Source organism: Stegostoma tigrinum, chromosome 32 (genome assembly GCF_030684315.1).
Source record: "Stegostoma tigrinum isolate sSteTig4 chromosome 32, sSteTig4.hap1, whole genome shotgun sequence".
NCBI classification, from domain to species: domain Eukaryota; kingdom Metazoa; phylum Chordata; class Chondrichthyes; order Orectolobiformes; family Stegostomatidae; genus Stegostoma; species Stegostoma tigrinum.
Genome location: NC_081385.1, coordinates 12,610,995 through 12,627,736, shown reverse-complemented (window position 1 = coordinate 12,627,736; position 16,742 = coordinate 12,610,995). Strand labels below are relative to the sequence as shown.

The 16,742-nt window shown below is 37.9% G+C and overlaps 2 protein-coding genes across 3 annotated transcripts; one reads left to right on the top strand and one right to left on the bottom strand.

The window, feature by feature from the left end:
• Positions 1-278: 278 nt before the first annotated feature.
• Positions 279-6,705, bottom strand: hspb2 (heat shock protein, alpha-crystallin-related, b2). Its single transcript, XM_048562277.2, has 3 exons — positions 6,581-6,705; positions 5,752-6,301; positions 279-4,902 (listed from the first exon to the last, which is right to left on the bottom strand). Exons 2-3 carry the CDS (start codon positions 6,065-6,067, stop codon positions 4,463-4,465), a joined length of 756 nt encoding a protein of 251 aa, XP_048418234.1. The 5' UTR covers positions 6,068-6,301; positions 6,581-6,705; the 3' UTR covers positions 279-4,462.
• A 923-nt stretch (positions 6,706-7,628) lies between these two features.
• Positions 7,629-16,258, top strand: cryabb (crystallin, alpha B, b). Of its 2 annotated transcripts, none has more exons than XM_048562090.2 (3): positions 7,629-8,026; positions 12,877-12,999; positions 15,870-16,258. In XM_048562090.2, the coding sequence occupies exons 1-3, from the start codon at positions 7,844-7,846 to the stop codon at positions 16,071-16,073; spliced, it is 510 nt and encodes a 169-aa protein (XP_048418047.1). In that variant the 5' UTR covers positions 7,629-7,843; the 3' UTR covers positions 16,074-16,258. The 2 variants fall into 2 exon arrangements, with proteins under 2 accessions (XP_048418047.1, XP_048418048.1); XM_048562091.2 differs by lacking the exon at positions 7,629-8,026 and adding an exon at positions 12,226-12,359.
• The last annotated feature ends 484 nt before the right edge of the window (positions 16,259-16,742 follow it).

The following is a 16,742-nucleotide window of genomic DNA, read 5'->3' as shown; positions in this document are numbered from 1 at the left end:
GTCTCTTACGTCAGACTAGTGGCCTTTTCCAGAAAGAAATAAGCTATAAGAACTGCACTGCACGCTTTGACCCATGCACCTTCAGGCATGGAAGAGAATCAAGAGAAATTGACTGTCATCTCTGTTGTGTGATCTTAATTGTGGAAAAGAGTTGTCTCTTAATTGGAGAGGGAAATATTCACATTTTAAGGTTCACAAAAACACTCACATTTGCAATAAAAGTAAATCAAGCGTTCACATTGTAATTTTTCAAACATATACTTTATTGATGCGGCAGTGCTACAAAATAACAAGATATGGGAAAGGAAAATGAGAGTTAGGAACATATAACCAGATTTGACAATGTTATGCCTTTCTCCTGTTTCACTGTGGAAAAGGAGTCTAAACAACTAGTTGAAAGAACATCTAAAATGTTATTCCACTATATTCAAAAACATTGAGAGCATCATCAAACTCTGCACAATTTTAACCTATCCCATTAATTCAGGAAAAATACACGAGTGGATGCAAAATATGCTGAAACACCTGATTTTACTCTCCATTGACGTCAATGAGCATTATTGGGCAGATATAGGATCAATATTCACCACGATCCTGTGTGCTTCCCATCTGGTGAGCTAATTTTAAATTGTCCCCAATGTGATAAATGCACATAAATAGATCAACAGTCAGTCACCTCGTGCTGTTTTTCAGAACTGGAGCTGAAAATTTACAAGCATATTCCAATCTGCAAGCTCCCTTTACAAAATACCAATTAAACTCTGATCTCAGACTGTTTATTTATAGCAGTTTTTTTTAACTATAAAGGACAACTGAAGCGTGCTTTAATTATGATAATGAGTCAGAGACATATAAAGGGTAGAAACAATGAGCTTGAGCATTTCTCTCCACCTGTATCTGCCTCATTCTTTCTCCAAATTCTTTCAGTCTTCATCCAAGTGACTATCTAATTTAGTTTTAATGATAATGGTGACATCCGCTTTTGTAAATATAAATTGGTGCATCATCTGATTCACTACAATTATTAACACTGAAAATCTAATAGGGTGAAATTAAATACTCTCATTAAAAAAAATCAGCCAAGGTTGTTACAAAGCCTTATCTTGGGGTATATTCCTTTTAAAAAATGTTCTTTGCAAAATTAGATAGATTCAAGGCTTAGTAAAAATAACACTGACGAAGGTTATCCAAGAGGAAAGAAATTGGTATGCAATGGTCATAACTGGTAGTAGCTAAAACAAAATTAGTTGCCAGTCAGGCAAGTATAGTATCATTCCTTCTGTCAATGAGTTACCCACTATCCCTTGACAACTGACAGTGCATCACTTAGATTTGTCAGAAAGTCAGAAGACCGGTAGTCATTGCAAAGTTTGAAAATTACATCGCTGTACCTCTTGGGTCATGCATGTTTCAACTTTGTTATCTTTAAGTTCTCTTTAGTAGACCTGCTTTGTTGTGATTATGCAAGATGCCATTTTATCTTGCAGTAAAAGCATATTTTCAGTATGTAGGTTGAATCAAATGAAAGTTAATAATTATCTAAATGTTAAGACATGAGAAGTTGTAATTGATACAGTTTTGTTTCTTAATAACACCGGGCAGTAGGGAAAATAAGCAACCAACTTATTCAGACACTAATTAATATTAATCTTTAAATTTTTATTTTGATCTTTCATCTTTCTTCTGATTAAATGAAAGAAAATATTTAAATGTACAATTTGAATTACTTCCATATTTAAAAATTGTGTTTACTCACTTTTTTCTAAATTCGTTTCAAAGTTTCATATAAAGTTCAATTTGCATAATATGGTCAAACAGAATCTCATAGCATTTGCATCCAAGATAAATGTGGACTGTGATAGTAATAATATTTTGTTCATTATACTAAATTGAAATGTCCTCCATTTCTATATATTTCACTTATTCTACTTTATGCAGTACATATGCATTTAAAAAATACAGAAGGCAAAATATTTTCTGGATTGTATTTTGAAATGAGAAGGTATACAGTTTAAGAGCTGCAAATGAAGTTCAGAACTAAAATGGATAGAAACCACTTTATGTTAACAATATTAAACATTTCTTGATCAGGGTCAAAAAGTGGCATGTCTATAAAGACATGTTAACAATTATTTTAAAACTTGGGTATGGCGCTCCAACAGATGATATATATAATACTTGGCAATCCTATTTATGGAGGAGTCACTTCCAATTGATGAATTTACTGTTGTTTTTATATGTTGTTCTGTAATCTATGCAATGCAATAGCAGAAGGTGATTTTGAATCCATTAGAAGTTTCATTTGCTGATGTAATTGTGCCTGCAGTTGTTAAAATGGAATGTGTTTAATTGACTTTATCCCCATCTCACTTTATGGAGAAAACAGATATAATGTCTGTGAAAACGCATAACCCACATTGTTTTTACCTCATTTAAGAGGAATTGAAGCATTTCTCCACAACGTCTGCTACATCGGCATCTTACAAAATATTATTGATGTCTGTCCAGATTCGAAGCACAGAAAAATATACAAGGTTGCCTGAACAGAGAAAATCACCTCCAAGTCAGAAGAAACTGGAAGAAATTGTTAGGTTTAGAAAGAGAGTTGCAGAAAACGCTAATGTTTCTTTTGCGAAGTGTTCTACGTGCTACAAAAATCCCGATGAAGGTGCCATCGGAAACAGGATAAGGCTGCTTTGGAGTCAAAGCTGTCACTTATTTTACTGCGTTACAATATACTTACACGTAAGAAAGGAGTGGAAAATAATTCATTCGTTGTTAGTCTCTCACAGATGAGAATGACTCTCTTCCAGCCTCAATGAGTCCATAGGTGGCTGTATAAACCAAAGCAGTTACCACAGGCAGTGTTACACTTGGGGCGGAAAGTGGTCACGGGAAGGAGTGGGTGGGACATTGATGTAGTAGCACGCTCCTTGGAGAATAGTCGCATAAGTTTTCAGTCATAGTGCATTTATAAAGGATTCGAAATAATGTAGGACTGGTAGCACCAATTCAATCAGCACTAACACTTCAAGCATGATCCTCCACTTGCAAAAGGCTGGTTAAGTTATTCTATAATGGCAACCACACAATTTCCGGACTTCAGCCAGGAGAAAAGGAGGCACTAGAAATTGAAACATCATTTGATAGTCAGCGGCACCCCCTTTCAGGAGAATTCCCCGGTGTGCAATTTGAGTAGCAAAATACAGAGTCCCATTTTAGCAGAAAACCTTGGTCAAATCCACTGAAGGATCACCACTGGAAATATCAATCTCTAATTTATGAGCTGCTGCTGAACTTATTGTGTATTTTCTACTTGTATTTTGGATTTCTGTCATTGGTCATTTTAGCTTTTAAACACGGAATTATATTTTTAGGGATAATACATTGCAGAGCTAATTTTAATTTCTAGCGGTGGTGGAAAACTGATACTTTGTGCTCCTGAGATGCTGCTTGGCCTGCTGTGCTCATCCAGCTTCACACTTTATTATCACTAATGACTGAAAGACGATTGAAGACCCCACTGGAAAATCACGTGGGCTAAATACCAACAGTACAATGCAGACTACTTGTTTTGCCGCCAATGTTGCAGGTTAAAAATAGCCCTTAAGTGATTTAACTCTGAACTCAAAGTCTTGCATTATGGCCAACGAAAAGTTAATATCATCGTTTTGAAAAATGTTTGACCTGTCCCATGCAATTTTTTTCGTTGATAAGTTACGCAAAAGCAACAGCTGAGAGCATTCCCCAAACAATTATTTCAGTGCCTTTTTAAAATTGCAGCCAAAAAGCAATAATGGTTGTCATTACAGGCATGAAATAAACACATTTTGGATACATTAGTTGTCAAAATGTTTATTAATAGATTTGGTTTGTCAAGCTGTACATCAGAAATGGCAGAAGGGATTAGCCAATAGCTCAGAGGAAAGTAGTGCAGTGCCAGGTGCAGAGACCAGGTAGGTCCCAGCCTCAATACCTCATAGGTACTTCTTTTAGCTAACAAACGTAAAAAGGAGACAGACTCAACAGTCCTGAAAGTTAAACTGGAGAGATGCATCCTTAGCTGGCAAGTCAGGCTGAGCCATGAAAGTGTGAAGAAGCTGGGAAGATGCTAGGGGCACATTTGTAAATGTTCTCCAATATGTGTCATTTTCTTCCAGAGAACAGGAGCAAAAGACAGTAAAGGCATGAATTAATCGTGATACTAACCATCAGGTTTCATTTGCGTCTAATATTAATAAGTAGCTTTATAAATACAGAAGATATTAAAATACGTCAAAATTAGTCTTTTTCTAGGTTTATTTGCAACTTTAAATAACTGATAACTTACTTGTAACCCAATCATTGTAATATTTCTCCCTGTTTTCCAGAGTAGACTCTGGTGTTTCAGCAGAGGGCCCGCTATCAAAATCAATCACAGAAGGTCTTCCCATTCCTACTGCAGGAGCTACTTATCCTTCTGTTACTCTCTTCTGGTATCTTCCCCAGGGTCCTTTACCATGGGTGCCGACTCCACATTGATTTTCACGTGGTTTACTTTGGGTTGCATCTCATCTCCTTTTCTCTGCGCCTCAATGCACAGGATACCATCATGGGACAGTGATGACCGAACAAGCAGAGGGTCCACGTCCAGGGGTAGGATGTAGGTACGGGTGAACTCCCGGGAGATAAACCCATGACTGTCCAGTTTCTGCGGATGTCTTCCAGACACTTCCAGAAGGTTGTCCACTGTCCGGACTGTGATCTCATCCGGCAGGAAATGACAGACGTCCAGAAATACCCGAAATTTATGATGCTTTGTTTCAATTCTTGAAAAGCCTCTGTCCAGCTGCTTATTGATCCTGGGTCTGATATAGTAACCATGGTATAATGTAGGAGCTAAAATATCTTCTGGTGACAAACCTGAAAAATGTATTGGAGGTTATCAAACTGTAAGACATAGAGGTGTAGCTTTAGTACAGACCATCCAACTACATTATATTTAAGTTAACGTGATTTTTAAAAAATGCTTTACTTTATATTCAAAAGTATGATATGCTATTCAGTGAGGAAAAAATTTGAATTTAAATGTTGTTAGCTTACTGGTGCTGTTTTAACGCTCTGCACATCCTGGATATTAGTGGGTGTAATGTTGTCCCTGGGCCCTGGGAGTTACACAGTTATGTACAGACGGCCCAGAATTGTATTCTGCGGATCTTCAAACGCACATATCCCTCCCTCACCAAACACACACGTTAGAAGATGGTCGGTCAGGCCATTCGGTGCCACCTCCAGACTGTACAGCTCTGATCATTTTTGAAGGATAGTGGGGTCCAGGGAATACAGTGCTGGCTTTAAAGCAGAGATCGGAAGGCTGTAGGGTGAAGGCGAGAAGTGTACGCTGGAAGATGTGGTTAGCAGCTCCTGGATGCATGGTCTACTGCACTGCACTTTCAGAGAGGGCGCGTTAAGCAGGGTTCAACATCACCTGTAAATACCGCGAAAAGTCAGACTGGACTCAGTACGGATGCTGCTAAACCTGCTGAGTCTCTGCAGCACTATTTGAAGTTATAACTAGTACGAATTCACTTAAGAATTCACATGTCCTTCCAAAACACACAGGGCTGTTTACTGTAGCCCCAACTACAAGCAGTGGATTTTTGGGAAATTCACTCAGCCCGGATTCGAAACTATTGAAACACACAGAGCTGTGCTTGACAGGGATGCAATGGTCACGCACAACTTCACTGTCAAAAGCCGAAATAAACTAACCTTCCCCGAAGTTCTGGTCGTGGATAACTGTCGGTGTTTCCTTCTCGTACTCTACACTCATCGGGTAAGCATGTGGGATGGTCTTGTCCTCCATTGTAGGGGTCAGCGAGCACATAAGCCCAGCACCAAACACACTGGTCTGTTCAGCCTGACCCAGCAGCAGACTGAGGTCACTCCGTCTCAGGAAGCTGAGCGTGGTTTCTGTCTGGACATTCCTGAGGGAGGGGGCTGTTAAACTAGGACGGAAATAGACTAGGACACTGAGAAAGAATGGGAACGTTCCTAAACCACTGGAGATCTCCTCTGGGAAGCACATATGCTCACTACTATTACACCCTGGACCTTGTTTTTATAAATCAAAGAACTGTTGGAAATCTGAAACACAACAAGCAATTGCTGGAGAAACTCTCCAAGGTCTGGCATCATCCCGAGAGGTGACTGTACTGGAACTGTTAACACTGCTTTCTCTCCAAGATACTGTTTTGTGCCCTGGTTGTGGGTTGCTCACATTGTCTTCTGGTTAGGGAATTCAGAATCCACTCAGGACGACCTGTAAAATGAAATAAAACAAAGAACTATGTTGGAAATCTGAAACGAAAACAGAGAAAGCTAGAGAAACTCGGCAGGTCTGGCAACAGCTACGGACAGCGAAATAACATTCCAAGTCCAGTCACCCTTCCAACAGATTCTGGCGGAACTGCCGAGTTTCTCCAGCATTCTCAGTTCCTGTAAAATTAAAAGTTTATAAACATGCGGAGACGAATGGTCAAAATTACATACGACAACACTTCATCTATAAAGAATTTTTTAAAAAAAATGGCTGAACTACTTTTGGTCAGTAAGGATTCACAAATAAAATTCCTTCTGTAGGTTACTCGGGTCTGTTTCCGTGGGAAGGACAAAGCGAGAGAAGGAGTTCTCCTGGATGACCATGAGGCAGCTGCATAGAGAGAAGCACCATCCAAGTGTTACTTTCATTCCAAGCCACGTGAAATCACAACGATCTATCACTGGTTTCCAAGTTGAGGCAGACTCGTCGTTGCACTGACCAGCTATGTGCGCAGTGTCAATTCTGTAGAAAACTTTTTAGAAAATAACTTTAAAACCATGCTTCGAATGTCCCAATGAAAATAAATATAACGAAACATTTTTAAAAGTTGGCCATTAAAAGTTATTTTGTGATGGATAATTCTATCTGCAAGTACATAGTCATTTGTACTAATTTTAGTGTAGTGCACATTTTAATATTACAGCTGTTAGCGACTTCGGTCCTTACTAAGGGCAATTATAAGAGTAAGTACTGGAGTAACTTTACATTGCAATTTTGGAAGGACGTATAAGGAATCCAGCATCTTCTGAAATAGCTATTTTGCTCTGGTTAATTTGTTTTTTTTTCAGTATGGAGAAATGAGACAATTATTCTATGAGATAATTATTTCACTTACAGTCTTCCTTACTTTTTAAAGACTCTGGAAGACATAAAACACGGCGAGAGAATGAAATAGTTCTGTCCAGATAATTCTCTGTTAAGCATTCAGTCACTGCCAGAAACTACACATACCCAGAAAGTTGACATCAGAGGCTTATCACTGGGAGTCTATTTCTGAATTGCAATCCTTCTGTTTGCCATCTTCAATGTTTAAATTCAACATTCAGATAAACGATCAGACAGAGACACAAAAGGAAATAAAATCTTTAATCATTCATTTTTTAAAACAAAACCCGAAACAACATAATATTCCTCTCAGTACAATGGTCTCCTATTGAAATGCCATGAGGTCATCTTCTGTGGCATTCTGAAGCAGTGCCAGCAGAGGAAAAGAGTGATCAGCAGAGCTTTATCCAGCAACGCAGAGACTGGTCCACTGCTTGTGTCAGTTCTAATCCTCCCCCCTAAAACATAAATCCCTAAACAATGAAATCACATGACAGAGTCAATCAGCCTTTCATCAGTTTTCCAGAAAGTTCAACACGTTCGGCGTCATTGTGTATATAAAGGACTGAGACACCAACTGGCCTTCAACCAGCCCCTGGACTGAAGACAGCACAACCACACTGATACACATCCTGCTAATTTTAGAGGAAAGTGAAGATGGACATTGCAGTTCAGACTCCATGGCTACGGCGCTCCCTCATGCCAAATTTCCTCTTCCCCTCCCGTATCTATGACCAGCATTTTGGGGAAAACCTCGATCCTGACTTCTTCCCCTTCTACTGGCGAATGCCATCATCATTGTTCAGGATGCCAAGCTGGGTACAATCTGGACTATCAGAGGTATGTTCGGTGCAAAGTATCCTTAAAGTTGTGGCATTTTCCTAAAATATTTGTTTAACATTTGAATTTCACCACTCGAATCAATCTTTGTGGATGTGTTGCCTGCCTCATAACAATAACGAATGTGCCTAATTGTTCTATGTGTGTATATATATAAAATAAAGAGGAAGGTAACAAACACATAGGTCTGTATGATGAAGTGGAAGATAAATAAACATGTTTATCTATATGATAGAGTGGAAGAAAATAAACATATATGTATCTCTATATGATAATGAGGAAAGGGGGGACATAATATCAGAATAAGGGGACAGCCATTTCAAACTGAGCTCTGAAGAACTTTCTTTGCTAAGAGGTTTGTGGACCTTTGGAAATTTCCATCTGAGAAGGCTATGGATGAGTAGTTGTAGACTATATTCAAGACCAAGTTGATGGAATGAAAGGACATGATAGGATGGGTGTTTGTGAATGGGGGGATGGGGCCTTTTAGGAAAGTGAAGATAACCTTGAGGATCTCTGGAGGCTGGAAATGTTGACTGGACTTGTCCCGCACCTATTTCTTAAGCTCTTACATTGAATCTGTATACACATAAATATATAACTAATTAATACACTTAATTAGTGCAATTAATGGTAAATAATAAGTTTTTTTGACAAATAAATCCGAAGCTGGAACAGTAAGCTCTGTTACCATCTGCAAATTGAAATAAAGGAAAGTTAATGGAATATTGATTTTTCCCTGTAACCTCAAGGCACGTTATGAGGACCAAAGGCTTAGGCTTAATTTTCTGTATCTGAACACATTAATTCCCCAGAAAGCAAGAGTAAGAAAATCTCTGATTGCTGGTAACCTGAAAAGAACCAAAGGAAATGCTACAAATAAATATGATTCACTGGTACATGATAAGTCTTCCAAAGTAACATATAGGACTAAGGTGAGGGGTTCTTGTGCACAAAGGTAATATCCCTACACCAGGGCTCACGTCCTATCCATTCTGAGGGTATATCATCATACATCAGTACAGCTTCATTGAAAATAATTTAGTATCTTGTGGCAGTTTGATAGTCTCCTCCCATTGGGTCAGAAAGTCTGGGTTTAAGTCCTACTTGTCATAGAGGTGTATCCTAACATGTTTGAATAAGCTAATTAAAATATAAATATTTATTGATCAAGGTTTGAACTCTGCTTTAGCTAATAAAATATGAATCACTATGTTGCCTTATCCAGTCTTGTATTTGGTCAGCAAAACCCAAAGTAACTACAAAGTACCCCACTTTCTCCATCCTCCAAAAAGAGGATACAAATATTAATAGTAAAAATTAGCTCAAATTTAAATAACTTAAATTAACAAGTTGGTAATTGTTAAAGCAGTCAATGTCCTGTGATGCTGATTGGGCACATACCTGTGATTGAGCTTTGGAACAAAGTGAGATGCTTACTGATACAAATATGTGGATTAGCAGCATGAGTCAGCCACTTGGTTCCTCATGCTGCTCTGCCAGCTAATAAGATCCCGGGTGATCTCATTGCTCCACATTTCCACCTATTCCCTATACCTTCTTATCTCTTTATTTATGATAACCTTACTCATACATTACCAAAAGGATGTGGATGCTTTGGAGAGGGTGCAGAGGAGGTTCACCAGGATGTTGCCTGGTATGGAGGGTGCTAGCTATGAAGAGAGGTTGAGTAATTTAGGATTATTTACATTAGAAAGACAGAGATTGAGGGGGGACCTGACTGAGGTCTACAAAATCATGAGGGGTATAGACAGGGTGGTAGCAAGAAGCTTTTTCCCAGAGTGGGGGACTCAATTACTAGGGGTCATGAGTTCAAAGTGAGAGGAGGAAAGTTTAAGGGAGATATGCGCGGAAAGTTCTTTACACAGAGGGTAGTGGGTGCCTGGAACGTGTTGCTAGCGGAGGTGGTAGACGCAGACATGATTGTGTCTTTTAAGATATATTTGGACAGGTACATGGATGGGCAGGGAGCAAAGGGACACAGACCCTTAGAAAATAGATGACAGGTTAGACAGAGGATCTTGATCGGCGCAGGCTTGGAGGGCCGAAGGGCCTGTTCCTGTGCTGTAATTTTCTTTGTTCTTTGTTCTTATACCGGACTCTTCTACAAACGATATTGTCAATGCCAGTAGCCAGTTGCTTTAAGATTAAATATTACATGTAGGATGTAGGTTTGAGTTTTTTTGGTTTTCTGGTTTATTTCCAAATGCAACAATGAATATTTGGAAACAATTGCAGTCTCACTCAAATAGACCATAAGATTGCTTGTCTTCGAGAAGTATCAAAATTCTAAATTTGTGTTAAGTTGCACAGTTGGAGTAGGGGCAATCAAGCATTACTGGAGATCATGAGATGCCAACAAACTGGTAAATAGGAGATTGACCGTATCCCTGTCCTTTAAGTTAGAAATTAAATTTAAGAAAGTTTTAAAGTTTGAAGTTTTAAAGTTTGAAACCTTAGGCCTTATATTATCTGAGTACATTCTCTATAATTCTAGTAAAAATGCTTCACGTTAGAATGAGTTAACATTTCTCAACAATGTCTGCCTTTGTGCAGTTCAATCTGTCCGTTCATATGACTTTATTTATTCTTTGCTCTGTGGGTTGAGTTTACATGCCAGAATGTTGTTTATGAAAAGAATGTTCCGGTAGGACCCACTGAAAGCTGGCCAACAAATTACCATGGAACAATTTACGGCTAATGGAAATCATAATATTGTGCCCTCAATTATCCTGATATCTAAATTAAATAATGTTATGAAATTGCAAAATAAATTTGAATTTCTCTGTACCATTACCCGGCAAGCTGCTAGGACTTGTGTAGAAGAATCTTATTCTCTGATTTTTGCTTCTTCTTTCTCTATGATGACTTAGTTACTCTCTGAAAAGAGTGATCATCTCCTTTTCATGATCTACCAGGGATCAGATACATTTGACACCTCTGACAATATTGTTGTGAATCTATGTCATTTAAAGCTCAGAATGAGAAAAGTTGGACCATTAGAACTCATTGCTTTAGTGCTTATTGCTAGAAAGATTCTTTTCATTACCATCTGCTTGAATCAACAAGTGGCAAGTTAGATTTATACACAAGCAGTAGGTAGTCACTACTTAATGATAAAAGTCTAACTACCTTTCCTTGTCATTTGTTGACCTGACCATCTTTGAATCTTCTACCATTGAAATTGACGAGCAATTCAGCCCAGAACAAAATGCTGTAGTTTCTTGAGCCAGCCAGCAGTCAGCCCCCAAATTCCTAAAGCCTTGCCATCATCTACTAAACACAAGTTGAGGCTGCTGAGATACTCACTTCATGCCCAGACTATCCGGGCCAATGCTGTTTGCTCAATCGGCACGCCATCCACCACCTAAGCCTTTTTAAGACAGCTTCACTTATTCAAAAAAAGACTATGAATGGCTAGAAAATGTATAACTTGTTTTCACAGCTGATAATTGCATGATGAATAACCACAATTTTTTTTCTCCATTAACCTGTATGATGATTTTTCCAAATGTTCATTGTAATTTAATAAAATGTATACCTACTGCTTTAAATTTAGCTTTCAATCATCTGCATTTACACCCTGCTATCTTGTTGAGATTTAATGTATCACAGTCTGGTCTTTCATTAATCCATTGTTTATTTACACTAATTCTTGACTATGGGTATCATAAGCAAGCCCAGCATTTATTATGCATTTCTAGATGCACATGAGAAAACTACGAATCTTCTACCCTTACACTACTGCAATCTATGCACTGTATACACTTTCACAGTGCTATTAGATTAAGAATTCCATCTAACAGTTGCAAGTTTTAGATTTAAGTGGTGCTGTTGAATAAGCATTCTCTAGATTGAATGTGCTGATGATGGAAGGAGTGAATGTTTACTTTAAGCTATTAGTTTATCTTATACATTTGCTGTCCCTCAGCAGTACTTCACAGATTAGAAGTGAATCTCAGGAATTCCAGCACAGAGGGGAGCAATACCGCCTGATGTTCTTACAAACCTAAACATCTGTTATGCAATTCCATTGTACGTTTCCAAATTCTACACTGGGATATGAACTCAGATATAAAACTTGTAGGTTCATAAGTCAGTAGGCAAGACTGTTTTATGTCATGGAGAGAATGTTTTACGTTGCTAAAGTGGAGAAGGAAAATACCTGAATTCACACTGGGGAGTATATTGTAAGGGAGAGGTCAAGTAAAGGACTGATTAATCGGTGCAATTTCAAGGGACCGGTGGCTTGCAAGCTAATGTAGCAGCGTGGATTTTATTAAACATGGAACATTCACGGGAGATGATTAAGGTGTTTTGGTAATCTCAGCCCAAGTTTACTTGGATAACCGCAGTATTTAAAACAAAAAGAAAGCAACCCAGACGCTGGAAATTAGAAACTAAAACAGAAATTGTTCGGAGAATTCAACAGTTTTGGTAGCATCTGTGTAGAAAAAATAGTTAATGTTTCATGTTCAGTAATAATTCTTCAGGATAGAACTTTATGTTGTTAATTATAGCGAGTATTGTATGATAGTTTATAAAGAACAATATAGTTTTCACATATTGCACTCTGGCAGTCATGATGGTTGAAACTTAAAGCTAATGAAAAATTGATTAGAATTTTACTGTGACACTTTGGCTTGTGAGTGGTCATGTATTATAATAATATCTTGAAAGAGATGTTCCTGCCACTAGTGTTGAGCTGCAGAAATTCATGATCCCAGTTCACCTTATCACCTTCCCAATATTGATGTCAAGAAGACAGCTTAGGAATTTGACATTCATTCTTTCCTAAATAGATGTGCTGTGCTCTGTCTCTCTTGCAGTTGAGACTGGACAAGGATAAATTTACTATTCACCTTGATGTCAAACATTTCACTCCTGAAGAAATCCGTGTGAAAGTTCTGGGTGACTTTGTTGAAATACAAGCTCAGCATGAAGAACGCCAGGTACAATTTCAGATTTTTCCTTACCTTTGCTTTATTTTTGATTTGTCCTATATTTGCAGCCACTTGCATCAGGTGGGATAGCTTATTGGCTTATTGCTGGTCAGGTCTAAATTGAATGCAGCATATTTTGAGTGAGAGACTGTTAAATTATATGCTGATTCCTTTGCTGGGCGATGATTTGGCTGACAGCTGAAACTGTAGTGGTTAAATATATGATTCCTCATCAAGATTTGAAACCTAGCCATAATCAGATTTCGAAATCAACTGAAGGAAAACACACCAAATCAGACCACAATTTTACACAAAATGAAGGATTTGTGATTTCTCTAATTACAACTTTATTAATGGAATTATTCCAACCAACTTAGTAACTTTGTTTACTACAGAAGGTACTGCTCACAGCTGTAGTGGTGCATAAAAATATTAACTGGATCTATTATCATTGGAGCAATGCCAGATACGTTAACAACATTTTAACATCTCTTATTCATTTGTGAAATGTTCTCAAATTTCCTAACCATCATAAAAAACATTGAAATGTACCAGTATGGATGTTGAAAAAGCCAAAATTTGTTTTAGTAAAGTATAATATTTATGACAAAGTTAATTGGCTCAGTGTAACAAGCCAACAGATACTCCAATAGAGGCCAGTCTAAATTGAGGACTGGTATGTTATCGCTCCACTGAAACGTAGCAATTGAGCACTCTTTTATGCTGAACTAAGCCATCACATGCCCTTGCTGCACAAAATTAAATATAGAATCATTCCCGGAACTTAGTTGCAAGACTGCAATATGGCCAAGTTCTATAGATAACCCCAAAAACCTTGACAGTGAATCCTGTGTTAATATCTAACATTTCAAGATTGAATTGTATCTAGGGGATCATTGTTCAAACAATAGCCATTATATTGATAATTGGCACATTGTTTGACTGTTGTGGGCATCACAGATGAGTTTAACTCTGCCTTCACTCAATGTCCATTGTTGTTCAGCTCTTGTGATGCGCAGTGGTAGTGCTCCTACTGTTGAGCCTGCAGACCCAGGTTCAAGTTCCATCTGCTCCAGAGGTATGGAGCATCTTGGAACAGGCTGATTGAAAAACATTTGCAAAAAATGGCTACTGGTGATGACTCCAAAATTGGAGGTGTAGTGGACAGCAAAGAAAGTTGCCTCAGAGTACAATGGGATCTTGATTAGATGGGCCAAAGGGCTGAGGAGTGGCAGATGAAGTTTAATTTAGATAAATGTGAGGTGCTGCATTTTGGAAAGGCAAATCAGGGCAGGAATGAATAACTTAATGGTAAGTTTCCGGGGAATATTTCTGAACAAAGAAACCCTGGAGTATAGGTTGAAAGTGGAGACACAAGTAGATAGTATAGTGAAGAAGGTATTTGGTATGCTTGTCTTTATTGGTCAGTGCATTGAGTATAGGAGTTGGGATGTCATGTTGTGGCTGTACAGGACATTGGTTAGGACACTTTTGGAATACCCTGTTCAGTTCTGGTCTCCTTGCCATAGGAAAGATGTGAGATTTAAAGGGTGCAGAAAAGATTTACAAGGATGTTGCCAGGGTTGGAGTGTTTGAGCAATAGGGAGAGGCTGAACAGACTGGGGCTATTTTCACTGGAGCATGGGAGGCTGAGGGATAACCTTATAGGGGTTCATAAAATCATGAGCATGGATAGGGTAAATAGACAAGGTATTTTCCCTGGAGTGGGTGAGTCCAAAACTAGAGGGGCATAGGTATAAGGTGAGAGGGGAAAGATATAAAAGGGAACTATGGAGCAAAATTTTCACACAGAGGGTGGCGCGTCTGTGGAATGAGCTGCCAGAAGAAGTAGTGGAGGATAGTACAAACACAAAATTTAAAAGGCATCTGGATGAGTATATGAACAGGAAGGATTTGGAGGGATAGGAATCAAATGCTGGTAAACACTGTTAGATTTATTTAGAATATCTGGTTGGCATGGACAAATTGGACCATAGGGTCTGTTTCTGTGCTGTATATCTCTATGGCTCTATGAGATTAACTAACTCAAAATATATATTAAAACAATGATCTTACTGGCCTGTGGTGACTTGCATTTATATAGCATTATTCATAATAGGACTTCCCCAAAGTGCTTCATGGTCAATAAATTATTTTTGATAAGCATTGCCATTATTATATTGAGTGTTAAAACAATTATTTGTACATAATATTTTTTGGGAATAAAGTATGTGATATATTTAGCAGTCTTAACTTCAAGCAGATTCCATTGAAACCAAAGTTCTCATGGTAGAATGTGAAATTTATGCAGCATTGGAGGGGTATTCTCTCATGTCGCAAATGTTATTTTCTCTTTCCTCCACCCAGTCACTTATCAGTTCATGTCCTTTTACATTGGATTTATACAAATTAGAGTGCTTGGAAATTCTTGAGTATTTGCAAAATATATTTATCCAGTCGAAAAGGTGTTAGTCTGAATTGTATGTTCACAATTCTGATATATAAACACCATACTCAGAATTTAACATGGCTGCAAACATGAATCCACTGTAAATTAATAAAATATGAATTTATAGACAAATATAAACATTCTGTGGTAAATACCTGCACTCCCTGTAAAGAATTTAAGGAGTTTCACTGAAAGGGAGCACAATGGCCTTCACTTTGCATTTCAAACAATTGCCAAAGTTCCAGAACTGTCCCATTGATGAATGAGAAAGTTAATTTGTGAAAGTTAGGTTGTGTGGTATTTTGCCTTACGGTTTATTTGACTGGGTATGAGATAGTCAAAAAGAAAATGGAATGAGTTTTTCTCTTGTAAAATCCATAGAAAAGTTGATTGAATACTGTCTTTAATTCTCAAATCTTTTATTCTGCAGGATGAACATGGCTATGTTTCTAGAGAATTTCACCGGAAGTACAAGATTCCAACAGGAGTTGATCCAACTCTGATCACCAGCTCCCTGTCAGTAGATGGAGTTCTTACAATTTGTGGTCCCAGGAAGCTGGCTGATGTTCCTGAGCGATCTGTGCCCATCAGCCGAGAGGAAAAGCCTGCAGTTGCTGGAGCTCAGCAAAAGTAGATCATTTCTGTTCCGTTCAATGTGAAATGATTTCAAGCCATTAAAGTATTGCCTTTTGCTTTAAATGTCATGTTTTGTTTTGCTATATAATCACACATTCCTTAAAATCTGTTAGCCTGCAATAAACATTTATCCTCACTGCCTTAGTAAAATTTCCATTTAAATAAAGTCAACTATATGAATAACCTATTGCATAATTCCTGTTTCTTTTACTTTGGTCTTTGGCTTCACTGGGTTTGTAAAATGCTAAATAATCCATTGCAAAACAATATAAAGTAAAACTAACTGCCTTTATATACATTTCTCATTAAGCAGGGCTAAGGTTTTTTTCTTCGTTAGAGATAATTTAACAATAGCTCAGTATAAATCATTTATTAATGTTCCACCAATGATTATGACACATATCTTAATGAATGAACTACTAGCGAGTTTTGAGAAGATTTGTAGCTCAGGTTGAGGTTCTGGATGTGAACTACGTGCATACATTTAGTACCAGATGTAACCATTAATAGGAATACAGATTTCGTATTTTAGAATATGTCTTTAGTTGTCCATAATTTCCTTTTCTAAGTAATTCCTGAAGATGACCATTTTGCAAATTATAGCTAGCCATGTAATGTTCTATTCTGTCAGATGAAATTCCATCAAGAGTTCAGAAGACGAGGTTTA

Coding starts and splice junctions, on each gene's coding strand:
- cryabb (XM_048562090.2), top strand. CDS start 7,844: ATGGACATTGCAGTTCAGACTCCATGGCTACGGCGCTCCCTCATGCCA. Junction 8,027..12,876: donor TACAATCTGGACTATCAGAG/GTATGTTCGGTG, acceptor TCTCTCTTGCAG/TTGAGACTGGACAAGGATAA. Junction 13,000..15,869: donor CTCAGCATGAAGAACGCCAG/GTACAATTTCAG, acceptor TTTATTCTGCAG/GATGAACATGGCTATGTTTC.
- hspb2 (XM_048562277.2), bottom strand. CDS start 6,067: ATGTGCTTCCCAGAGGAGATCTCCAGTGGTTTAGGAACGTTCCCATTC. Junction 4,903..5,751: donor CGACCAGAACTTCGGGGAAG/GTTAGTTTATTT, acceptor TACATTTTTCAG/GTTTGTCACCAGAAGATATT.